This window comes from Atta colombica, unplaced genomic scaffold (assembly GCF_001594045.1).
Source record: "Atta colombica isolate Treedump-2 unplaced genomic scaffold, Acol1.0 scaffold12, whole genome shotgun sequence".
Taxonomy (NCBI): domain Eukaryota; kingdom Metazoa; phylum Arthropoda; class Insecta; order Hymenoptera; family Formicidae; genus Atta; species Atta colombica.
Genome location: NW_017259206.1, coordinates 3,679,657 through 3,705,925, shown reverse-complemented (window position 1 = coordinate 3,705,925; position 26,269 = coordinate 3,679,657). Strand labels below are relative to the sequence as shown.

Genomic DNA, 26,269 nt, shown 5'->3' with positions numbered 1-26,269 from the left:
GATCGTCTATTCTGACTTATCTAAATATAATATTTTTATGAACTGAAAAAAAGACTCATATTTTTATACCATTTACAGATCCTTTAAATCTTTATTCACATTCTATGCTTATGACAAAGATAAATAAATCATAATTAATTGAATTTTCCTTTTTGCAATGTATTTATTAACTATTATTAGAGGCAAAGAGCATCATACTTCCGCTTATGAAGCAGTCAAAAGATCATATCTTTCGATTTATAATAGACAAATGTACAATATAATTGCTTATATATACATATATGTATATAAGTATGTAAAGTGCAACACACACACGCGCGCGTATATATATATATATATATATATGTATATGTATGTGGCACTCTACAATTTAAGAAAAAGAAGTTGTAATAATTAAAATAACAATATTTCTTGAAACATGCGATATATTTCATAAAATGTATATATAAATTCTTGGACGACTTTTAAATTATGTGATATAGCTTACGTAAGTTATATACATTACATTCATTATCTACAGGGAGCATTAAGGAACGAAGGAGGCTACAAATAAATACAAATGTGGAAAATAAATGAAATAAAAATTATGGAAAATTTTTTTTATTTATGATGGACATTAAGTCGAATATAGTTCAGAAATTGTTGTTCATTGATAATTAATTACGGATATTAACATAATTGTAAACACTTTACGTCACTGATGTAAGTCCATCACTGCAAGTTCTCTTTCCCCATCTTCCATTTTGTTTATACATAAATAAAATTGTCTAATATAAAAAAGGACAAAAACGAATACATTGTTACATACATTTTTTCGCAACTAATCGCTTGCACATTGTTTTCAAGAATTCTGTTGCCACTTTCCCTCATGTTACAAAGTATGTACAATTATTTCATCAAGAAATAGTCGCTAATGGAGATTTTATTTAATGTAAGTTGAAAATTAAGATTGGAAGTTGAATTATTTGTTTCACATTTTTAACTAAATTTCACAGCTTTCCAGCATGTGTGCAGTCTTGATTTCCAGTTTACCTGAAAAAAAAAAAAAAAACAAAAATAAAGATTAGTTATTCATGATCAATATATAATTTTAAAATTAAAATAATACGACGATTGTGGCATAAAGAGTTGCTGTTTCGATGCCAAAGATTCAGGTTCAAATCTCAGAAAGCAGTAATAACCAAGGATATCTTTATCATGATAACCTTCTAATAATAGGCAGTTAGAAAAACTCGGAGTGATAGCGTTAAAAACTAGCTCTTATCTATCAGTGAACATATGCAAAAGAGATCCAAGTCTCTGACAAGAGACAATAGATTTTGAGTCAAAAGACAATGAACTTTTTGAATCGAAATAAGATTTTATATTATAAAGATGTCTGGTTAATAGTAAACGCTACGTCTAGAAAATCGTCGTAGCGAGAATCTTATTTCCAATTTGATCTAACATGTTCGTGCAGTGACAAACACAAATAAAACATGCTGGTCACGAATATTTACATGTATATCTTATTTATAAGATAAATTCTTAATATTTTATTTTAATAATAATTATTGTTAATAATATTAATTAATAATTTATTAATTAATAATTTATTAATATCACTAACTACGTATAACTTTATACGTATAACTACGTATAACTATTACTAATAATAATAAGAATATAACTCACAAAATTTGTCCAGAATTTATTCAGTATCTAAAGATTACTTAGAACTTTTCTTCTTCAAGACCGTGTTTAAAGAACATGAGTACAGGCACAGAATCGCCATCGATTTCGCGGTATTCCATGAGACCCACGATTCCATCGATGTCCATTGAAATACCAGTGAAAAACTGTAATTCTTTGAATCGGCCTAAGATGTCCTTCATGACTTTGTTCATATTTGTCTTAAACACATCTACTTGATCAGGTGCCTTTTCTTCTAGCTTTGCTACTAATCTATAAAAAGAATTTAATAAATATATTTGTGTAATATAGAATACGTTATGTATATTAAATTTATGTTTTTTTATATATAAATAGATATAATAAAAAATTCATACAAATGTAACTTATCTTAATTCGTCAACTTTAAAAGCTTTTTATTTCTTAATCCTTAGGATTTTTAATTAGTTATTTCTATATAAATAATAACACGATACAAGATATTTTTTCAACTGTATACAATAGTAGAATTTTTCACTATTTTGTCATTACAGCTAAATAAATTGAAATCTATAAATCTATATACAAAGATACTTACTTCTTCATGTAATCTTTGAGGTATAACGTATAAGACTTTTTATCTCCAAAGGCAAATGTTTCCTGAAGGCGATGGTTCAATACAACGTCTACGCCAGACTCTACCGCTTCGTCTGTACCTTCATCAGCCTCCTCGGCAGATGGATTAAAACCAGCAATTTCAACATCACCCGCTTTACGAGTAACTAACTACAAGAATTAATTTTAAAAAATGTGTGTGCCATTATTCCTTGCACTTCATAAATATTATATATACAAACACACACACACACACACACACACACACACATATATATATATATATACATATATAAATGTATATACCTTCCCATATACTTCATATAATACATCGTCTATCAGCTTGATTTTGTAGGTATCAGAGAACATCTCGTCTCCTAAAATATATACAAAATTTTGTAATCCTAGACTTAAACATCTTAAACCTAGACTTAAACATCTCTTTTGGATGATATAGATTTCATAATTTTATGGTAACTAAACGAGTATATTGCTTCTGCAATCTTACGAATCTTCCAGAACATATGGAGAGGTTAGGAATTTAATAGTCATTTTATAGGGAAACTGAACTACAACATAATAATCATACTAATTTGTCGTGCAACATTGAAGCCTATGAGTATAATTTCGCACAGAGAAAGGTTGCAGAAATATTTTTCAATATGTTTAAATATCGCTGTGAAATGCTATTATCATTTAGGCATTTTATTGTGTCTTGGTAACGAAAATGAAAAATACTTGACTTGTGTGATCGCGGATGTCGTTTCTTATTTACTCACCGGTGAAAATATCTTTATAAATCTTCATAGTGGAAGATGGAGAAAGATTCAACTGCAGCTAAAAACTAAACAAGACACGGTCACCCAAAAGAGCGCACCGGAAAAGAAGGAGACTTTGGCGTTCTCGGTGAATGGTGATGGTCTGGAAGGTGTCGAAGAGTCGAAGTCGAACAATTTTGATTCATGCAGTATCGTTTCGCCATCTGGTGAGAATCCAGGATTTTTAAGGGCGGTATTAATAAATTACGGTCCAATTTCTCGCATCGCTCGTGAGCATCATTTTTCTTTATTTAACTGATAAACAACAAAGGTGAAATGATTCCAAAAATGTGAAGCCGGAAATACAATGAAAAGCACAGGTAATAAGAGATTGCATCCTATTAGAAAGCCCGTCTAATATACATAGTCCAATATAGATAGTTCATTCTATACATGGGGTGCAAGTTATGCATGAAGCATATCGTTTTATCGTTCTTTTTTTTTTATTAACAACAAGGTGAACAACAAGGACAAATGATGCATTATGCCGGAATCAGATTATGCATTGAAGAATGAGATTGAAGATTGAAAGATTGAAGTTTGACCAATCAGAACAAAAGAAGCTAAAATTTCTTTGTCCTCATTAGTGAAATTTCAATTTTTAATCTTTAATCTCAATCTTCAACGTCAAGTTCCGCTGCGCGGAAGTAAACGTTGCCGCGTTCTGTGTGTGAGAGCCATTAGTAAGTAATGCAATTAGTGCGAACACACATTTCAAATTGGAACGATACACGCCATCTTGGGATGCTGCCTCATCTCTTCAACCGCAGCAGGAAATAACGACAAAAGTGACGTCTTTACTCTCTCGCAGCACTGCCACGATGATTTCTGGAACGGTATTGACAATGCTGCCAGTGCTAGCAAACAATTTTAGAACACAGCTTGAAGACGTAAGGCAGTTAAAGCATCCAAGATGGCGAGTATCGTTCCAATTTGAAACGCGTATTCGTATAAGCAATTGCATGCTTACTAAAATTGGAACGTTGTTGGTTTCTTTATGATGACATACCTGTAGCGCTGGCAATCAATTTTGGAGCACAATCCTTGAAAGCCGCAGTAGTCGCAGTGTCAATATGGCTATCATATCGGTTCTACATTAGTTGCAAACCGATCGTAAGTTTGTTGCGACAGCCAATCTGAAGTTTGCATTTTAAAATTAACGTCGCTTCAGATTGATTGCAACAAACTTGCGATCGGCTTGCAACTAATATAGAATCGGCTTATAACGTCATTGAGGAAACTAAACGCTGTCGCAGCGCATTACTTAATAATAGCGGAAAATTGTTCCATTTTTTAGTACTGCTAGTATTGGCAATGAATAGCAGGGAACACAGGCTCTTGCATAACGTATAAAGTATTCAACCAATCAGAGTTCTTTATTTCAGTTCTGGAAAGAAAGGAAACGAAAATAATTGATTTATTTTCTTTGATTTTAATATCAGATCTGTACGATATCGGATATTAAGATAGTGATACTATTCGGATCCTAACTGAATATTAAAATACAATACTCTACGGATTCGAATTTGTCCAGATCCAATCTTTCAAATCCATTATCTCATAAATCTATTGGATCCGAAAGAGTATTTGTGAAATTACCGTAATCACAAAAAGATGTTGCCTTGATTCTATCAATGTCAATATTCTTGTCTTTCTATTCCAAAATCGGAATCTACTTTTTTAATTTATTTTATCGTTCAAGAAATATTTAGAAGTAGTGCGTGTATACTAAACTTTTCCATTTAAGCCATATTAAATTAAAATTATATTAATATATGTAAAAGTATATTTAGTTTATATTAATACATAAACCAAAATAAATATATAAAGTTTTTTTCCCTCACTTTTTTGTTATTTCTCTCACTGGCTTAATTTCCATCAAGGATTTAAACCGGATTAGAATATAAGAATCAACCAACTACATACAGTTTCCCTTGTTACAATCAAACGACAGGGGAAACTACAGGCTAAACTGTAATTGGTTGGTTCTTACATTCTGATTCGATTTGAACCTCAATGGAAACTAGGCCACTGTCTCTCGTCCTTTTTCATTCTCTCTCTCTCTCTCTCTCTCTCTCTCTCTCTCTCTCTCTTTCATGTCCTCATTTCGCTCTCCCATACATAAGTATAAACGCACCTTGTATGCATAGAGATAGAGAAAGATATATTGAGAAATCTGAAATCCGAATAATGAACGATTTCATCATTAAACTTTAATAGTTAGAATATCTAAACAGTTTGAAACAGATTCGGATCCGAAAGATCCGCTTCAACGGATATTTGAAGATTTATTTCTATCTCTAATATCCGGATAACCAGATAAATGAATAATCATCGACTCTAATATAAATGAAATGAGCGCTGAGAATAAATAGAAAAATTGTACATTTTTGCTTGATGATGACATAGTTTGTAAATTTATTAATTGGATTTTTGCTTTTTTCGTCCCGAAAAAAGAAAATGTTCTAATGCTGTTTATTTTATTTATTAATATAGGTTTTCCTTTTCAATTATCTCGATGGTATTCAACTTTTACCAGCATTTTAAGAATAGAATACTAAAATGATATTACCTGATTTATTTTATAACAAATAATAATTATACTAAAAAGTAAGGAACATCACAAAATATTTATACGAAAGAGAATGCTGATCCATATAATTATTAACAATGATTAATTCGTTGCATATAGATATGAAGTAAAGACTAAAAGATATACGTAATAAAGAATATTACAGAAAAAAATTAACGTGTTCATTTGTCTATTCTCCATCCATTTCTAGTTAATTAACTAAATAAATACTTCTATACTGCATATGAAATATCTATATCTGTATATGAAATATTTAAAAAGATAAAAAATATATTATAAAATTTTTTTTTTTTAATTATTAAAATTTTATATCTACAGAAAATCCATTTTAGAAACATGAAAGCATTAATTTTATAGTAATAATTTTATAATTTTTAACATACGTATACAAATAAAAATACATAAATAAAAACATAATCTGAATGAATATTTATAGCCTTTTATAAAATGAAATACAATTATCTATAAATTATTGATCTTTACTTAGACCAGTTAATTAAACGACAAAATATTTTTCTGAAATCATAATATTAAAATAAATGTATCAAGATGTTTATATTTTTAGTATATATCAAACACTACCATACATGCCATACATTATCAAAATTATTGAAAAGGGTTTATAATTATATTTGGTAAAGTAAGTTTTTTAAATGGAATAATATATGTGTCTAACGAAGTTCCTTTCAAAAAATATCTATTTGCGTACGTTGTATAATCACCTAAGCATAATTTAGGTTCTAGCGTACTTGTATTTTCATGTGATAATAAATTTATAACACCTGGAGGTATTTTACACGTCGAAAACATGTCATAATATGATGACGGATTACACAAGTTTGCATCAAACATTACAATTACAGAGTTGCCAGCAATTAAAGTTTGCATCAATCGAAAAAACAAAATATTTTCATTTTCCTCTTTAAGTATGATAACACCTAATGGCTTACGAGTATATAATACTTCTATCATTTCATTTTCAATGTGTCCTTGTATACTTTCGTAGAAATATGGAAATTTTATCCATCTTTCTACTATAGTTGCTAATACAAATTTTCTAAAAATGAAAAACGAAGAAATAATTGCTAATAAGTTATCAATAATAAACAAATATACATGCGCGTGTGTGTGTGTGTGTGTGTGTGTGTGTGTGAATGATATAGTATAGACATATATAAAAACTATTTTCGATAACTTTATTTACCCAGTCAATTTTAATAAGGGCATAAATCTAGATAATATTTGTATTCTAGCCTTAATAGACACATTACTCCAAGTTTCGAATCCTTTCTTAGCAGATTGATAGCATTTTTTTATATCAATGCTATAATAACAATATATACATTAACTGATTAAAAGTTTGATATTTAAAAAAATTTTTTAAATTTAAGTAAAGATTATAATATATTCAATTAATCTAATAAAATTTAAATATTAAGAAAATGTGTGCATTCTTACTGTGTTGCATTTGCCCATAAACTGTTATTATGCTTCCAATACATGCCCTTTATGGGCTTTTGCCAGGCACCATCATAAAAAAGATCGCCTACAGAAAAATCGTTTATTTTTACAGATGATAACTGTACTATATTCATACTGGATTCTTGATTAATTGATTCATTAATATTCAACAAATCCATCACATATTTAGTTCTCATTTGAAGTGTAGACACATGTTTATAAATCCAAAGTATAGTATTACCATAGAAATCCATATATCTATTTATAAATATTAGGTGCCTCTGAATAATTATGGAATAGAAAAAGAATTTTAATGAAATTCAAAATAATTCTCGGCAACATACTATTTTTAAATAATTTAAATTAAAATAATATACATTTATAGATAATGCAAAATTCTTCGCAGCTACAATATCTTCTGACCATATAGATACTACATTTATTTTGTCATCACATGGAAAAAATTGAATATCTTTCAATGATTGAAATGTATCAATAGTTATGGATAATTCAGAACGATAATTCTTTATGAGCCATATAAATTTCTCATTTACTCGTTTTTGCACCCATATTTTATATAAAGGAAAATGGTCTGTTATTATTAAACAATTAATAACTGCATATAAATCCGAATCGTCTAAGATTATCATTTCATTCCTTGTATAAAATTTGTCTGTATAAATACATTTTATATAAAAAATTTTAATTATAAGACAAAAACATATTTTTATAAATAATACACATTAAATAATACAATGGGTATTTTCCAGCAAGAGACAGATGACACAGTGAGTAGATCCAGTGAATCATTTCATCTTTGTTTATTATTGAACAATAAGGATATTGAACAATAAGGATGAAACAATTTTCTATGTTATAATTATATCAACTGTCTTTGTTGGAAAATATCCAATATACATTATGAATAAACGTTTCTTTGTTACCGTTTATAATAGAATTTATTCCATCATTTAGGTTCATGATATTCTGTGATATATCTCTAAAAAAATATAGAAAAAGATATTAGAAAAAAATTTATAAAATATTAATTTTAATATAAAAATTTCTCGATAAATAAGTATGAGAATAACTACATTAGTGAAGAGAATTTTTTATATATAATTACATAAAACAATTTAGAAAAAATGAATGCATCACAGATCCTGTACATATTGTGATGAGTGTAATCACTAACAAACTGGGTATTTCATCAAAAACGTAGTCTACAAAAACATTAAAAGTATATAGAAGTTATAAAATTTTCATAAATAATCAACTTAATACGTTCGTTATTATGTTATCTGTTATTCTTACTTATCAGAAAAAAAACTAAAAATATAAATAACATAAATAATATTTTTCAATTGCAAATGCGAGAATAATATTACTGTAGGTACCTAAAGATATTAAAGATTTATCAGCGATTATATGAGAATACTCAGTTAAATAGTGTAAAATAGTAGTAACCATATCTATGTGTTTAAAAACAGATGAAAAAAACGACATGTTCTCATATATTGTCTCTGTCAGTATCTGCAATCTGTGCAGAAATGAGAACATTAAATTAACAAAGAAAGCAACCTCTATGTCTCTTATTATTTCCATTTAAAAATTTTATCTTTATTTACCTCGTTACCATATCATCATTACATTTAAATTTATATCTGTTTATCGTATCAAATATATCATTTATCTTCTTCAGTTCCTAAAAATACGCACATAAAGCAGTATTACAAGTTACATATAAAAAATGAAGATTCTTTTAGCAATAATATTAAATCTCACAAATTATCAATAATGTATTATTATATACTGCACGTATTATTATACATACTCACTTTTTCTTTTTTATCATCATAATTTAGATTAGTATAATATTTATTTAAAATTTTCACTTGCTCCATTAATGCTAATCTAATTCTATAATGAAATTTGTAAGAAGAAAGTAAAGTTACAATCGATCGATATCTTTTTATGAAACAACACAAATTTACAGAACGAAAAGAGCTTTGAAATTTCTAGAAAATATAATATTCAGACTTAAGAAGTAGGAAGCAAATTACATGTTTGTTTACAGTCATGTGACATTCGCAACATGAAGATATGTCTAAATGATATCTCAGTATATAATAAGTAAGGAACACTTTTCATCAACAAACGTTACAACGTTCCTAAAATGTTGCAGAAATGTCCCAAAATGTTTCTTGCTTACTGGAGAAATTCTTTCAATAAAGTTCCTCGAGAAATAATTCATCTGTTCCTTTTGCTATTACGTTTTCTTCCTCGAATTTTTGCTATTCGTAACATAAAGCATTCGTTAAGGAATAAATCTCGATTTTTTAATCATATCTAAAAATCATTATATCGACCTTAACAAAAAAAATTTCTCACATATTTTGTTATTTCATAATATATAATATTTTTTATTACCTATCACTTTAGCTCATATATAATATTTTTAGAAATTCGTTATGTTTTAAATATATGAACATTTTTGAAAAAGTATATATTATTAAACTTTCTAGATTTCGTAAGTTTATTTTAGAAATTATAAAACGAGAAATTTCAAAATATTTCAGAGTTCACATATTATATAAAGAATTCTAGAAAAGACATGAATATATAGTTTCCCTTATACTCTTCCTCTGTTTCGATATAATATATATTAATATAAAAAGAGAAATTTTCTAAAATGTATGAAATTATACAAAAATTCTGAAAAATCCTGAAATTTAAATAAAAGTTCTAAAAAAATTATATGATATTTTTAAAAAAATTTCATCAGAAGAAAACAACACGAACGTGTTCGAACAATGCGGTTCGAAATACGGCAATAATTAAAGATTGGGCATTGTGTTTATTGGTTCCCGCACACGCGGCTACGCTTGCCGCGCGGCAAAAATTATCGCACTAACTAAATAATTCTATGTTCTTAAGTCGACTTTACCTTGCACATCTTCTAGAAATGATGTAATATTACTTCCGCCACGCGACAAAAATTTGATTGAGTTCAACTTTTGTGCATAGTGGAAGTTACATATCTGTTATTTCCGAGCAAGCGAGACGTTGATTGGATATCGCACTAACTTTCGCCACATGGCAAGCGTTGCCGCGTTCTGTGTGTAGGAGACTTATTATAGACTATATTTTAAAATTTACTGTCAGTTCTGAAAGTCTAAAGTTGACGTCACGTGTACTATAGATTTTTAGTACTAACAGTAAATGTTGAAACACATACAGTGAGCTCGCTCTCTCTTTTCAGCGTCAAATATATATCTATCTCATTTTAAGTGTAAATAAGTGTAAAGGCTTAAACATAATAGGCACAGGCAATAGGGAATGATGAGGCGTCCAATCAGAGCTCTGGAATATAATATCGAACTTACACTCCAGAGCTCTGATTGGATGGCTCGTTATTTCCTGTTGCCTGTGCCTATTGTATTTAAGCCTTTACACTTATTTACACTTAAAATGAGATAGATATATATTGTTATATATTGTATATATTATACTGTGTTTAAGCCTTAAAGAACTTTGCACAATAAAAGGAGCAGAGAACAGAGAATAAGAATTTCAATCTATCAGAAATCATGTATTGTGGAATATACAGTTTCTAATAAGTCGAAATTCTTATTCTCTGTTCCCTATTTCTTTTATTGTGCGAAACTCCTGAGCAAGACAAACAAACCTATTGCACTGTTCGCGCACCAGTTCAGACAGTTCAGATAGAATATAGAACAGACCTCCAGAGGCGCTTAGAGGGGAGGCACTTTATCCTATCGGTAATTGACACGTTTGGCGCATGCGCAAGAAATGTTCTCGTCAGATTGTCCGATGTTATTTTTTCATTGCGTTTCTATACTGCAACATTTTGTAAGAGCAGACAGCTCAGAGAGTTGGTTAAAGTTGATCCGATAAACGCTTGTTCATATACGTTTCTTTTATCGAAGGTTCTGGGTTGCATTGCGAGTCAGTAGCTGCGGATCATTTCGATTTCAGGTAAGCGATTGATGATTATCCGTTTCATCATTACGAAGATCTGTTACTGTTGCGCAGATTAGAAATTTCTGCTTTCTATCGACGCCATAAGTCCTTCCATTTTGTCAAGTTAACAATTCCTTTCTCGTCGTACCTTGTAATCGATTATATTAGATTTGCAAGATTTAACTTGTTCGTTTACCTTGAACATGTAAAATAACACTTTAGGTTTGTCCTATATTAAATTTAGTAGATAGAGTGTCACAGAGAAGAATGTTGGAAATTATTTTGTCTTGGAAGGACGCCATTATGTGAACAGATGCTTTGTAGAGATTGTGACCTGCAAATCGTTCGTTGCTATGAAGCGTACGTGTCCGACCTAATTTCTTCGTTAATGTAACGCTTTGAAGCATTTATACCGTTAAGTTAATTTCAATTGGAATCTATGACTACGATGTACATTATAAAGGTCGACTCAAAATATATAAATCTGTGTAAAAAAGAAAAAAAAGGATATTCCTATTTGATGACAAGTATTTTTCTATTTTTGTCACTCATTAAATGCTGAGAAAGATGGAATGATATTTATGTTACTACCCAGCAAACAAGGATGGATTGAAATGAATTTAGATTTAGATTTTCAGAAATATTGATTCACGAATGTTGAAGTAAAGAATGCTTTTCAATCCTAAATGCATTTTTATTTATAGGAATTGCATGGAGTATATCTCTATGCCTTTCAATCTAAAAATAATATTAGCTTTTTTTGTGCATATTTGTGAATATTATTCAATTTAAAATTTTGAATAGAAAATACAATTTTTCAATCCAATTGCATCAATTGAATTCAATTAAATCCAAAAAAAAGTATTCGCTATTTAAAATACACACAGAAAAAAAATTTCAATCCATTTTAATCCATTCTCATTTGCTAGATAAATAGAAACATTCAAGATAATTTTATTAGTGAGAATATTGTTGGAATTAAACGCTGTAAAATTACCATTCTTATTTTTTCTACACTGAATTAAATCTTTTTATTCTTAAACTTATATTTTTGCAGCTAAAACTTTTAATGGATGCTTTTCATTTACACAAATCAATCCAAATATTTTTCTTGTCATTTCATAAATAACAAAAGCAAAATGACATTTGTTGTCAGCTTGTGTCCAAATAAAATAGAAAGCATATAATTATTATATTGTGATAGAATTTTACTATTAATGATACAAAGATTATATTAGACTTATACTATTATAATATAATATTATATATGTTTTTTGTTATTTACAGATTCATCATGCAAATCTTTGTAAAAACCCTCACTGGAAAAACCATCACCCTTGAGGTGGAAGCTTCTGACACTATCGAAAATGTCAAAGCTAAGATCCAAGATAAAGAAGGTATTCCTCCAGATCAACAACGTTTGATCTTTGCTGGAAAGCAACTAGAGGATGGCAGAACTCTTTCTGACTACAACATTCAGAAGGAATCTACGCTTCATCTTGTTCTGCGTCTTCGTGGAGGCATGCAGATCTTTGTAAAGACTCTTACGGGTAAAACCATCACCCTTGAAGTTGAAGCCTCTGACACAATAGAAAACGTAAAGGCCAAAATTCAGGACAAAGAGGGAATTCCACCGGATCAACAGCGTCTGATTTTCGCCGGCAAACAATTGGAAGATGGTAGAACTCTTTCCGATTACAACATTCAGAAAGAATCCACGCTTCACCTGGTTCTGCGTCTTCGAGGAGGAATGCAAATTTTCGTGAAAACTCTCACTGGTAAAACCATTACCCTCGAAGTCGAAGCTTCAGACACCATCGAAAACGTAAAGGCTAAAATTCAGGACAAAGAGGGAATTCCACCGGATCAACAGCGTCTGATTTTCGCCGGCAAACAATTGGAAGATGGCAGAACTCTTTCCGACTACAACATTCAGAAAGAATCCACGCTTCACCTGGTTCTGCGTCTTCGAGGAGGAATGCAAATCTTCGTGAAAACTCTCACCGGTAAAACCATCACCCTTGAAGTTGAAGCCTCTGACACAATAGAAAACGTAAAGGCCAAAATTCAGGACAAAGAGGGAATTCCACCGGATCAACAGCGTCTGATTTTCGCCGGCAAACAATTGGAAGATGGTAGAACTCTTTCCGACTACAACATTCAGAAAGAATCCACGCTTCACCTGGTTCTGCGTCTTCGAGGAGGAATGCAAATCTTCGTGAAAACTCTCACCGGTAAAACTATTACTCTCGAAGTCGAAGCTTCAGACACTATCGAAAACGTAAAAGCCAAAATCCAGGATAAAGAAGGAATTCCACCGGATCAACAGCGTCTGATTTTCGCCGGTAAACAACTGGAAGATGGCAGAACTCTTTCCGACTACAACATTCAAAAAGAATCCACACTTCACCTGGTTCTGCGTCTTCGAGGAGGAATGCAAATCTTCGTGAAAACTCTCACCGGTAAAACCATTACTCTCGAAGTCGAAGCTTCAGACACTATCGAAAACGTAAAAGCCAAAATCCAGGATAAAGAAGGAATTCCACCGGATCAACAGCGTCTGATTTTCGCCGGTAAACAACTGGAAGATGGCAGAACTCTTTCCGACTACAACATTCAAAAAGAATCTACACTTCACCTGGTTCTGCGTCTTCGAGGAGGAATGCAAATCTTCGTGAAAACTCTCACCGGTAAAACCATTACTCTCGAAGTCGAAGCTTCAGACACTATCGAAAACGTAAAAGCCAAAATCCAGGATAAAGAAGGAATTCCACCGGATCAACAGCGTCTGATTTTCGCCGGTAAACAACTGGAAGATGGCAGAACTCTTTCCGACTACAACATTCAAAAAGAATCTACACTTCACCTGGTTCTGCGTCTTCGAGGAGGAATGCAAATTTTCGTGAAAACTCTCACTGGTAAAACCATTACCCTCGAAGTCGAAGCTTCAGACACCATCGAAAACGTAAAGGCCAAAATTCAGGACAAAGAGGGAATTCCACCGGATCAACAGCGTCTGATTTTCGCCGGCAAACAACTGGAAGATGGCAGAACTCTTTCTGATTACAACATCCAAAAAGAATCCACACTCCACTTAGTTTTACGACTTCGTGGAGGTGTGTTCCTGTGAGCTGAAATCTACAGAAAGATTCGCTAGTCGCAAATTGAAAAAGAATAGCATCAGTAGTATTGAGGTAGCATTTATATATTTAACGTTTTTTTTTTTTAATTTATGTTTCAAGTAGCTACATATACTTATAATATTACTTTGAAAAACATTTATGTTGAAGTCTAACAAGAATGTAAGAAAATGTAATTCAAATATATATGCAAATGAATGCATTCTTGTCTAATAAACATTAAATTGCATTAGGATTAAGCTCGAATGATTTTCCTATAAACTTCCTATAAAGTCCAATCAAAAATTTCCTTGTGTATTTATTATATATAAGTTCGCAAATATAATTTGTCGTATTACTTGTGATACCTTTATTACAATATAAAATTTAAGTTACAATATATGGCTCCCTGAGAGAAACCTTTATTACAGAATGAAATACTAAGTTACGTTTTAGTAACTTAGTTACTAAAAGTAAATAATCTATATTATTTAATTTTTATTGATTTTAATGCTCAATCAATAAATGAATAAGTTATACCTTCCAAATATTTGATATTACAATCACTTGAAAAATGAATACTGATAAAGTTACAAATTCGACTATTTGTTCTTCACTTATCAATAAATACAAATATCAATATATTTTCTGTATTCTTAGATTTGGAAAAAAAAAGATAATCTCTCAAAAATATTTATGTTAACATACAATGCACGCGACATAATGGAAGCTTTCCAGCAGAGGCACAAATCGATACAAGAGTCATTCTATCTTATTGATTATCGAATAAGGATAGGATGATTGTTAATTTGTATCTTTTGCTGGAAAATTCCAATAAAACAAGTTCGATGAAAAATTGCACTGATTTGCTGAATATATATACAATTATATACATGATGATTGTCACACGTTGATTAACACACAATTATGTATCCAGTCTAATGCAAATGATATTCAACGCAGAAATTAAAATTTTGTAGAGTCATATCATACTAATGAAATAATTTACGTACTGATCATACTGATAATCTCTAAATAAGTACAAGTCACATAGGATAGCTTTTCCATTGCTGTGCACTTTTTTTTACAAGTTTTTCTTATCATCTTCATAGAACAATAAGTATTCTATACAGGTCCTGTAATAATTAATAATTATATTATTGTGTTGCATATTCTATTATATTTTAAAAAATTAACGGCTTCAATGTGATTATGCGATATTCACCTATAAAACTTAACAACACTGGTAAGAATATTAGACCGTGAGCCGCTCCAAACAGAACAATTCCCAAATACATTCTGAAATAAAAAACTCGGAAAATCTGTGTCTTTGCAAACGCCAGTACCACGATTCCCACAAATTTGGTCAAAGTAATCCCAGAGAATACCTGTGAAATAGCGTGAAAACGGATTTATATACAAAATATATTTTATCCAAGAAAATTAGAGATTTTCTTTTGATGTATTTAAATTAGAAAATATATCGGTTGTGTTTCACGACATTTGATTGGACTTACAGAACTTCCCATGACGGAAAGAGCTTCCGATGCTTTACCGATCCTTGTCGTCTCTACAGAAGTAATGTAGGAGTGCACTATATGGCTGCAAAATTCTACGGAGATACCGGCCGCCTATAAAAATTCATACTTTAGTACATAATAATAACGTAACAAATTTATTATATAATTTAACAACCCATTTTTAAAAATATTTTAAACATATACATATATCAATTAAATAATGATAAAATTTTATATCGTAATCTGATAAACAAATAAATATTCTTATATAATGATATTATCAAATTTATGATAAAAATAATTAATTATTTAATTATAGGTGATATCTCATTAGAGAACAAGCAAAAATAAAATAAATACACGAACCATAACTAAATTTACGAGAGAAACTGCATTCAAACTAATGTTCCACCAATACATTAGACCCGCCAAATTGATTATTATCATCAAGACAGTAAGAACGACTATCACTGTGGAGAATAATGATATTCCTGTGAAAAATAGCGTCACCACGAAGATTACAGCAAGAGATAAACCTATCGATGATAAGGTTTCCCGCCAGATAGTTAAATACTGCTCGTAGAACACATAGAATATACTGAAACGCGCAATGAAAAATTTATTCGATAATACAATAGTAAGAAAAGTATAAAAATTTAAAAAAATTGGCAATTTATATTTACGAGGTTACCAATTTTTCAAATTAGACGATTGTAAAAGCATAGAATTCTTTTAATTTCTTGAAATAATTTAATTTCTTTTTAATTTCTTCTTACCTATATGGAAATACATGGATTTCTTGATCAGATACATTAGCATTGTTAATTGTATTTGTGATGTTTTCCGATATTATTCTGGCAGCTTCCAGTGCTTCGTACCAATCGGATGATTTTTTTAAGGGCGTATGGTAACCCATGAAATATGAATTATTCACATTTGTTAGACCATACTCGTCGTAATAAAAGTTTATTGCCTGTTCAAAACAAAAATTTTTATTAGCATATTTTGTTTAAAAAAATCTAATTTTTAGTTTTTGTTGTTACGTTTTTAGAATTGGAAAGAATTTATTTTGTGCATAAAAATACTCCATTCTTATCAAAATGCGATGAGTCTTAATAATATTGACTTACATCGAAATAAAGAGCTTTGCCAGCTTTGGCGCATTTTTCGTCTGGAATGTCGTTTACGAAATACGGGATGTACTTCCTGAAACCTGTTTCATTCGGACGGGAGGTATCCTGATCAATGATAATCCCGCATGGCTTACAGTCACCTATAAGTTATTTTATCATCAAGTTAAATTTATTAGATTAATAAGAAAAAAAATTGCGTATAAGGTTAAAGAGCATGGTATTATTATCCAAAAATTGATATTACATACGTAACATGTATATTAATATAATAATTTTGAAATATGATAATACATACCATTAGTGTGCAAACAGTAGGATTGGTTGTTTGTATAATATCTGCAGCAGCTACCAATCGACGACCAATCGAGGTAATCATCTATCCAAGATGAAGCTGCTTTAGATAAATAGGATCTGCAATAATTAATAGATAAAGTTCTTCCTGCATGAATGATATTTTCAAATATTGTTAATTTAGCTACAAAGTTACCCAGAAAATAATTACAAATGCCAAATTGATTAGCAGTAAAAGAGCATAAAATTACTCTAATAAAACAAATAGATATTTTATGTTAGAACACGAAGTAGAAAAGAAATAAATGCATGGGAGAGTAATGAACCTCCTCATGATCATTAATTTACGTTAATTTGTATCGTCTTTTTTGATGGCTAAAAGATTAGCCGAAACGTCTATATACATATATATGTTTATAATATTGGATTTATGAAATAATAGCGCAATTACTACAGCGCCAATTCTCATTAGCCCATTGTCTTCGTTTATTTATTTTGTTAATTTTTTTGATTTGCAACACATTTTTTGGAGATTTCTTAAATTATAAGAAATACAAACACGGAGGATTGTTTGGCAGCCGAATAAATCTGTGTATACAAAGAATCTGTGTTGCATCCTTGACCGCCGCATATGACGTTTTGTACTTCCTTCTTGCTATAATTCAGGCCTTCCGTCACCACAAAGTATACAGGTGGTCCCATCGAAAAGAGATCTTCCATATACTGAAAATATAACAGTCATTTATAATTATAATGCTATTTATAACAATATTCCGTATAATAAATGAACATGATATTCTAAAAATATAAAGTAAATGCCTTTTCTCGAATTTTAATAAGAGAAAAAATATTTCTCGTTTCGAGTTTTAAGCGATAAAATGATTGCACGCATTGAATTGTAATAATTATAATATTTCGATTTTCATTGTTTTTTTCGAAAATAACTCTTTACCGTAAAGTATTTGAGAACATAAGAGTCTTCGGGCATCGAAAGTTTCTGATTCAGACCAATCTCCATCTGCGGAAAAACCATCATATGAGTAGCGAGAGCGGCGATGAAGATCACTATGACGACAACTCTGACTGGCGTTTTCATTAGAAATGGCGTGTAGGTGTGCTCGAAAATTGCGTGAACAATACCATCGCGTTCGTTGACATTCGAATTATTCTTGATGGAAACGCAGCAGAAAACGTCCAGGCGATTATTCTAAAAAATATCAGTCTGCTTTAAAAATTGCACAAGCTATTTTGAGACTCTCGTTAAAAATTAAAATATTGATCGTTATTAGGATATTAAAATTTCTTTCAAAAATAATTATAAAATTTCTTTCGAAATAATTATATAATGTGTGAATATAATTAAAATAATATCAATTTGCATTTGTATATGTATATTATTAACTATTAAAGACACGATTTCTCTCACAGAAAAACTATTAAAAATTGTTAAGTAAATTGTTTGTACAATTTACCTCAGCTCTTCGTGAGTCAAGCGACAATAAAGCAACAAAAGCTGTTATTTGAAGGAGAAAATTGATTAAAATCGATACCGAGGCGTACATTGCAAAGGTGTTGACCGCTGGCATTGCAGAAAATGCTCCTGAAAATTTTTAGTTTTTACATTAAAATTACAAACAAAAGAAAAGGCTCTATTTTTCTTTATTTTTTAAATTAACTGTATGTTATATCTTTACGTACCAATGAGGAAACAGCAACATTCGGATGTACTGGTAAGCAACATTGAAGGTCCGACTGCAGCCAGAACTCTACTGATGTGCTCTGGAATTGTTTCGTCGACATCTCGTGGATTTCTTTGATGATTTTGCACCAAGATGAAAATATTGTCAACTCCGACAGCTAGCACTAAGAAAGGAATTACCTGAACAATAATTTACCATTAAATTGTTGTACCTATATAAACGTCTCTATTATTAATACAATACAATGTTTAAACTATCTAAATTACATTTGATGAATATAGATTTGATGAATGTTTAATTTTTTTATCATCCATATTAATTTTGTATTATTTAAAAAACATTAGGAAATAATTTACTTACTTTAATATTTTTTACAAAATTATACACTTATTTAAATTTTATTACAATAATTTGTTTTCGTATTTGTAAGAAATTTACGTACACTGTTAAATGTATATTATATTATTCTTCAAATTAATTGTGATACCTCGATTGTGAGCAGAGTAGTTGGTACGCCAATATAGCCGAAAATACCAAGAGAACAAGCGACTGATGCTATAACTATGATGATTCCACCGACGCTCAATACGATTCTGCTTTCAGTCTAAATTGGAAAATTATAATTAAAGCCTTCTGCATCATATATTTATGTGTTTTATAATTTTACGAGATCGAATGTAAAGGTAAAACTTACGAAACAACCAATAACGGAAATCTTCATTTTACCGAGAGCTAAAGCGACATAAATGAACATAACAAGGTAACTGATAACCACCGTTATCATTTCCGCTTTCGATGTCCTATCCAATTCGTCTTGTATCGATTTTTCGGTAGACCATGCGACATCCATAAAATCAGGTCGATCATTTTGATTCCACTTTTCCATAAACTCAAGGAAGCTGAAATTTACAATAATCGCGTAGTTTAATATGTACAATTCGTGCATTAATAATTATTATTAGTGTCATCAATTTTATTCTCTTTTCTTTTTTGACTTTTACTCACCGTTGTTCCCATTTGATGATCGGCACGAGGTCCTTCTCATTAAGAGAATTTCGCACCAGAAATGTTAAAACTAATCCAGTCGCTGTAATGTAATCTGAGGATTCGTATTGAAATTCTCCTTCTCTGAGAAAACCTCCGAGCACTATGGCAGGTATTATAGGTCCCTTATACGGCGCCATGCAGTCTGGATTAAAAGAATTTCTGAAAGAGATTTAAGATTTTAAATATAGTGAATTTTTTCAACAATTTTTATTACGCAAATTGTTATTATACATTTGGAAGAAAGATCCAATGACTTGTTACTTTTTAAATTTGACACGTTTACATTTTTTTCAAAATTGTGAAATTATTTTTTTTTAATTACTATTATCGAATTATTATTAATATTCCAACTTATAAATGATAGATTAAGGAATACTAAATTACTGTCGTAAATTTTTATTGAAAGTGCTATCCATTGTATAATTTATTAGACATACAAACGTGAGCGTATCGTACTTACTGCATACATTTGTACAAATAATCCAAATAGTTAGTTTTGTATTCTCCGATTATCTCTGTTTCATTAAACAAAGTGAGGTCATTTTGAAAATATCCCCATATACTTTGCACAGTGCAGAGATTAAGAGTAACTGGTCCGATAAATTCGCTTTGTACAGGAGCATAGCAAATCTTTTCTAGTCCTTCGTCAGTTTCTTGGCCTAACTGCAGACGTTAAAAATATTAGCCTCACACCCTTAATTATTATATTTTGAGTACTGAGTAATAAATTCTTTAATTGTACGAACGTACTTGAAGAATCTGCTGCTCCAGGTCATACACGGCTAGCAAGAATTCTTTGTTAAACACTGGTCCAAAATGCATAACTCCTATTGTAGTATTATGTTCTATCTATTGAATTAAAAACATTTATTTTTATATTAAAAAATCTTTTATTGTTATCTTTTATTGTTATCTTATAAATATATATGTAATAATAAACATTCTTTTAACATGAAAAAAATTTTAATCTTTTTAAATATTAAAAAATATATTATGTACGTTAAAAATCTAACATTGAGGGAAATATTAGATATTACGGATTTTATTCGGATGTTTATACAAGAATATCGAGACTAATTACCTATAATATCGAGGCTTATTAATTATCATAATTATTGCAACAAATATTTTACCTTATCAAGACCAATAGACTTTATAAAGATTTGCTCGGTCCGATAAAACGGTTGGAAACGACTATCGAAATAATCCTTTTCTATTCTTGCCCTGCTATTCGCCGCCGCCCATATTTCTATGGGATTTACTGTTATCGAGAGGTACGTGATTCCATAACTCAGACCAAGAATGATATAGGAGATAGTGAACAAAGTGATAATAGGATACTTGGCGAACACTGTTAAGTATAGAGAACCGTTAATGTTTATTTCTTGCTTCTAAAAATTCTTTTACATGTTATACATATATAATAGTATAATAGTATGATAAAGAAATAATTTTTTAATAATATATAAAAAGGATAGTAATTTATTTTAAATACTTTAATTTGCATTTAGCTATACGAGAGATGTATTATAATGACAATATTTTTTTATGTGTATTTCATACAATACAATTGTTTCATAAATTATATTAAAATATACATAAATGCATATCAAATTATGTATATTAAAATATACATAAAGAAATATTGCTATTAATAAATTTCCATTACTAAGATAAGCACACTCATACACATGTAACATAAAACTATATTTATGAAAGAAACAATTACCTGTTCCCCAAGCAACGAAGGCTACTTCAAAGACTTTTTGATAGTTTTGCCTACAGCTTCTGTCTGTCTTTTTCGTTGATGTCTTGGAAGTACCTAATAGTGTAGAAATTTAGGAACAATTTCAAATATTAAAGAAAGTTTTAAAAAAATTCTAATATCAATTTAAGATTGATTTTATACTATTCATACCGTTTTTACGTTTCTTGATCACTGCGTATATACCACCTATTATAATTGTAACCAAAACGACAAGTATAGCCGCTATGACGCCATAGCCACTAAATTCGCCAATCATGAACGTATCATTTGCGTCAATGTCTAATTCAACGAAAGGACACGCAATGGGACAATCAACGCAACTACAGACCTTAGACGAGTTCTGGCAAAACCAAATATAGAAAAAAAAAATACTTTAACATATTAAATTTAAGATGAATAAATAAGTTTCGATGTAAGTGTTTCTTCTTCTCGCACTTACATCATAAACCTCGCTGCAATTTTTGGTTGTAACATTCCATGGTTCGGCATCCCATTCGTCAGCTGCGTCATAAACATATTCCATTATGAAGGGCTTGAAAGGATTCAGTTTGCCCAAGTATTCGTACCACCTTTAAGAATTGTACACCATATGTATTATGCGTCGTTTATTCTATTTCATTCAGTATTTCGATAATCTTATGTGGGCATCATACTGCTTACTTACAATTTTGGGGAACATTTACTGGCTCCGAATGAACCGCAGCCTAAGTCCATGGCCAAATTCCCGCTAGTAGGATTGATAACATTTTTGCAAGAATCGTAAGTTCCATTTATGAATGCTTCCGTGATGTGAATCTACGGTCAGCAATATTTTAATTCTATTACTACAAATTGTTTTTAATATTGCCGTTACAAATTATAATTATCTATTACAATTATTTGCTATATTTAAATATATATATATTAATTTACTATTTTTTATGTTTATTATTATTAATTTCGTTACAACGCTATTTTATTATTTAGTCTGTAAGAGTTTAAACATGTAACTCGTCTACTACTTTTTTTATATGTTTTTCTATATGTAACTCGTCTACTACGTTTTCTATATGTTTTTTGTATGTTTAGATTTATTTTTTGAGAAAATTAGAATGTAAAAGCCAAAATACACTTCTGAGGATCACCTGAGATTCAACGACATACTCCATGTCATTTTCTTTAGCACTTTTAGTTACCCTCACGAATTGATTCTGTTTGGGGCTACATGTGAAGTCGCAAATCAGTCGAAACATATTTCTTACGCAAGTCGGACATCTACCATAAATACTTTCCGCCATATCCATGCTTTTATCCATTGTAAGGATTTGATTTGCATCACAGCATGTTTGCTCTGGCAGTTCTATAGAACATCAAACGTTCCAGTTACGTAAACGCATGTAATTAAAATTAGGGAAGCGTGGGGTGAGATTGCCTAAGAAAATTTATCAATATTTTCTTTCAAATTGGATTTTTCTCAAGTTTATTGTAGAGTCATATAATATTATAGAATCATAGAAAACCATTGAAACAATAATTGAAGAAAACCATTATTATATGTAAAACAATTATTTGCGTGGAATCAAAAAAGTGATTAGGCTGTTTCAGAAAAAAATATTAAAAAATAAAAAAAATACGTAGATAATTATATCTACAATAATATTTATAATTATATCTATAATATCTATTATAATAATATCTATAATAATATCTACAATTATATCTTTTTATTTTTTGTCATATGAAAGTTTTAAAAAGATTCATTAGTGACTATAAAGTACAATATGCATTTAAGTATAATAAAAAACTTATTATGTCATCTTTCTTATGTGAATTATCATTTAAAATTTTCATTGAATTGGAATTCTCTTAATTAAAATGATCGGTCCCTGAACGTCATGACACCATTCTTTCCTATCTTTGAAAGCGAAGGTGTCATTTTGTATCTTCCAATCACTGATAATCGCGACAAACAAATCTCGCAAAAACATACTTCAATATACAAACCACCGTTTTGGAAAAAATGCGGACATTTTTTCATTAAAACAGCTTCGGCCATCGGGTTGTTGATCGGTTGGGCTTTGTTCTTTGCCACACAAGTCCGTGGAAAAAATGTCTCCTGATCTATTCCGCATTCACCGTACCACGCGCAATACTGTTCATCCGCCGAAATCAAGACATAACACAGCGCGAGAAAAAAACCGAACACTTCTAGTCGTGTCATTTTGAAGGTATACTTGAAGTTATTAATCGAAGGATTTCTAAAAAGAACGTTCCGAAATCGACTCGATTTCGCGTCTTAATAGCAGCCGACGTCCCATAAAATAGCAATTGGACTTGTAACTTCAAGGCGTTGCTATTATCATCGGCAAATCAATCGCAAGCAAGATTAACGTGATAAATACCACTCTTCGATGTACGACAATGTACTTTTTCGAACGAATTCCCATCTCGCGCTTCCATTTCCTTAAAAAAATTATTAATTTTTTCCGCACAATAAATCTGTCATGTAGTACAGTAAATAATTTAATTTCTTTATGATATGAACTGGCTTTGTTCCAATCAAATATTCACCGTAATTCTTTCTGTAATTTTATATAGTCACTGTAATCACCGAGGATATTGCGATTATATTTCGCTTCGCAGATTTTCTGTCTGTTTTACTTTGTGAATTGCGATTTGCCGGTCGAATTTATTAATAAGAATTTCAAGATATTTATTAATTAGCATTATATTTCCTTTCCTAGATCGAATGAACAACTGTTTCAGATTATCGACGTACATTATTATATCAAATTGTATTTATCAAATCATCTGTTCCTAGCAGCTTATCATGCAGGTAAGAATTTTGTATCCTTATCAATAACGGAATATAGTGTAGCTGATAGAGGAGGATGTCGATATCTTTTCAGTTGCTCAATTGGAATCGAATTAGATGAAATATTCATTTGTGAAAACTCATCGATAGCTGCATGTAATATGTGATCATTATCTTTTTTTGTTTTATTTTAGAAATAAATAGAATAAATAGAATAAAGTTATAATGGAAATAAATAAATCGTTCGCCATTACATTTGGTTTTCTTTATTCTCAGTTAAAATAACTCTTTTTAAATACATACGAATGTGTAAATATTCTTTTTGATAAATTCTTGAAATAAATTAAATTTAAGGAATGTTTAGAAGTCAAATTTATGTAGGCTTAACTACTTAGTTTAATCATCTGCAATATTTATTAATTATTTCACAAATCAATCATCTGGAATTTTATCAAACACCTGTGAGTTATCGATATCTCTCATAAAACAATGTGATAAAGCTTTTGTATTTATATTACAGCACGGGTTTAAAAGAACATACAGTATTCGCGTACAGATAATCTTTAATAATTTTATAATATCTCAATATTTTATTTTTGTATCCTTAATTTTTTAAGAACTGCTTAATATTTAATGATTATAATTATACAATGTTAAATCTTAAAGAATTATGAAGAATATATACACAATAAAAATAAGTTTTATTTTACAAAATAAGTTATCCGATAATATCCCTTAACTATTTATAATGTTTTCATGTATTTATTAAGTGCAGCATAACAAATTATTTTACAATGTTGTCTATCCATTCGATTATCTATCGCAAAATTTCTCAGAAACGGCTTAACTTCTTCAAATTCTGTTTTTGACAATAAATACTTAAGGATCTTAAGTCCATCGAGGTAAATAAGTCAAATCAGACTATGATCACAAAAAGTTCAAAAATTAAAGTCAATTTTTAACTTCTTCCAATAGTTGGAAGAAGTTAAAAATTGACTTTAAAAATTGACTTTAAAATTGACTTGTTGGTTACAAATTTTTTGCTTCATTGCTTAATTACATTTATTGCAAAGAGTTTATTTTAAATTTCAAAAAATTAAACTAAATTGACAATAAATTGTATAAAATCAATGCGATAATTTATACGGTACGATGGGAAATTTCAAAGTGAAATCAATTTGCATTACTATCAATAATATGGATAAAAAGGGAATAAAAGAGACAGAACTTCCATAATGAATAATCATATTTTAATGACTCAATGATTGTACAAATGGATCACTCTTAAACGTCTCCGCATTACAACCGAGGAACAATAACAACGAATATAGCAATCATCGTAATCATAATATATTTCATTGCTAACGTACCGTTTACGTAACGAGTTTGAGAAAACGTAAAGGGTTCTTTTTATATTCTCTTGCGCATACCATATATTTCCACTCACATACACTGCAACATTTAATTAATCTCATCCTTGGTTCTCGTCACCCAGTTCGTTTTACGCAAGAAAAAAAACTCGTCTCGACGTATATATCTCCTTTTTTCTCATTTCCTCTGGAAAGACTCATTACATCATTACATGCTATCTCGTTTTCGTTTCGTTATCACCCGCCCCCGTCCTTTCCCTCAACTGTATCCTCTTTTCTCTTTTATATATCTTATATATTTATATATATAATAATCCTACTAATCCCACATCTTTCTTTGAAGTCCCTTTCTCGTTTCTTTATGCTCTCTTTTCTCTCTCTCTCTCTCTCTCTCTCTCTCTCTCTC

The 26,269-nt window shown here is 30.1% G+C and overlaps 4 protein-coding genes across 4 annotated transcripts; 1 reads left to right on the top strand and 3 right to left on the bottom strand.

Moving 5' to 3' along the window:
• Nucleotides 1-584: 584 nt before the first annotated feature.
• Nucleotides 585-3,163, bottom strand: LOC108694264 (translationally-controlled tumor protein homolog). The gene is made up of 5 exons (XM_018203641.1): nucleotides 3,045-3,163; nucleotides 2,572-2,642; nucleotides 2,249-2,436; nucleotides 1,675-1,944; nucleotides 585-1,032 (listed from the first exon to the last, which is right to left on the bottom strand). Exons 1-4 carry the CDS (start codon nucleotides 3,070-3,072, stop codon nucleotides 1,713-1,715), a joined length of 519 nt encoding a protein of 172 aa, XP_018059130.1. The 5' UTR covers nucleotides 3,073-3,163; the 3' UTR covers nucleotides 585-1,032; nucleotides 1,675-1,712.
• Nucleotides 3,164-6,300: 3,137 nt separating this feature from the next.
• Nucleotides 6,301-8,776, bottom strand: LOC108694231 (the record flags this gene model as incomplete). The annotated part of the gene is made up of 6 exons (XM_018203595.1): nucleotides 8,766-8,776; nucleotides 8,535-8,677; nucleotides 7,515-7,810; nucleotides 7,135-7,418; nucleotides 6,881-7,000; nucleotides 6,301-6,733 (listed from the first exon to the last, which is right to left on the bottom strand). Coding segments are annotated over exons 1-6 (1,287 nt in total), but the record flags the coding sequence as incomplete, so codon positions are not given.
• Nucleotides 8,777-10,958: 2,182 nt separating this feature from the next.
• LOC108694406 (polyubiquitin-C) lies at nucleotides 10,959-14,496 on the top strand. The gene is made up of 2 exons (XM_018203850.1): nucleotides 10,959-11,136; nucleotides 12,409-14,496. Exon 2 carries the CDS (start codon nucleotides 12,416-12,418, stop codon nucleotides 14,249-14,251), a length of 1,836 nt encoding a protein of 611 aa, XP_018059339.1. The 5' UTR covers nucleotides 10,959-11,136; nucleotides 12,409-12,415; the 3' UTR covers nucleotides 14,252-14,496.
• A 928-nt stretch (nucleotides 14,497-15,424) lies between these two features.
• Nucleotides 15,425-23,986, bottom strand: LOC108694405 (Niemann-Pick C1 protein-like). The gene is made up of 22 exons (XM_018203849.1): nucleotides 23,683-23,986; nucleotides 22,824-23,038; nucleotides 22,364-22,494; nucleotides 22,139-22,268; nucleotides 21,850-22,039; nucleotides 21,661-21,753; nucleotides 21,065-21,282; nucleotides 20,682-20,780; nucleotides 20,392-20,594; nucleotides 19,890-20,090; nucleotides 19,579-19,783; nucleotides 19,372-19,488; nucleotides 18,883-19,063; nucleotides 18,657-18,784; nucleotides 18,137-18,391; nucleotides 17,744-17,907; nucleotides 17,189-17,304; nucleotides 16,891-17,033; nucleotides 16,537-16,733; nucleotides 16,127-16,358; nucleotides 15,758-15,871; nucleotides 15,425-15,628 (listed from the first exon to the last, which is right to left on the bottom strand). Exons 1-22 carry the CDS (start codon nucleotides 23,897-23,899, stop codon nucleotides 15,425-15,427), a joined length of 3,753 nt encoding a protein of 1,250 aa, XP_018059338.1. The 5' UTR covers nucleotides 23,900-23,986.
• Between the last annotated feature and the right edge of the window lie 2,283 nt (nucleotides 23,987-26,269).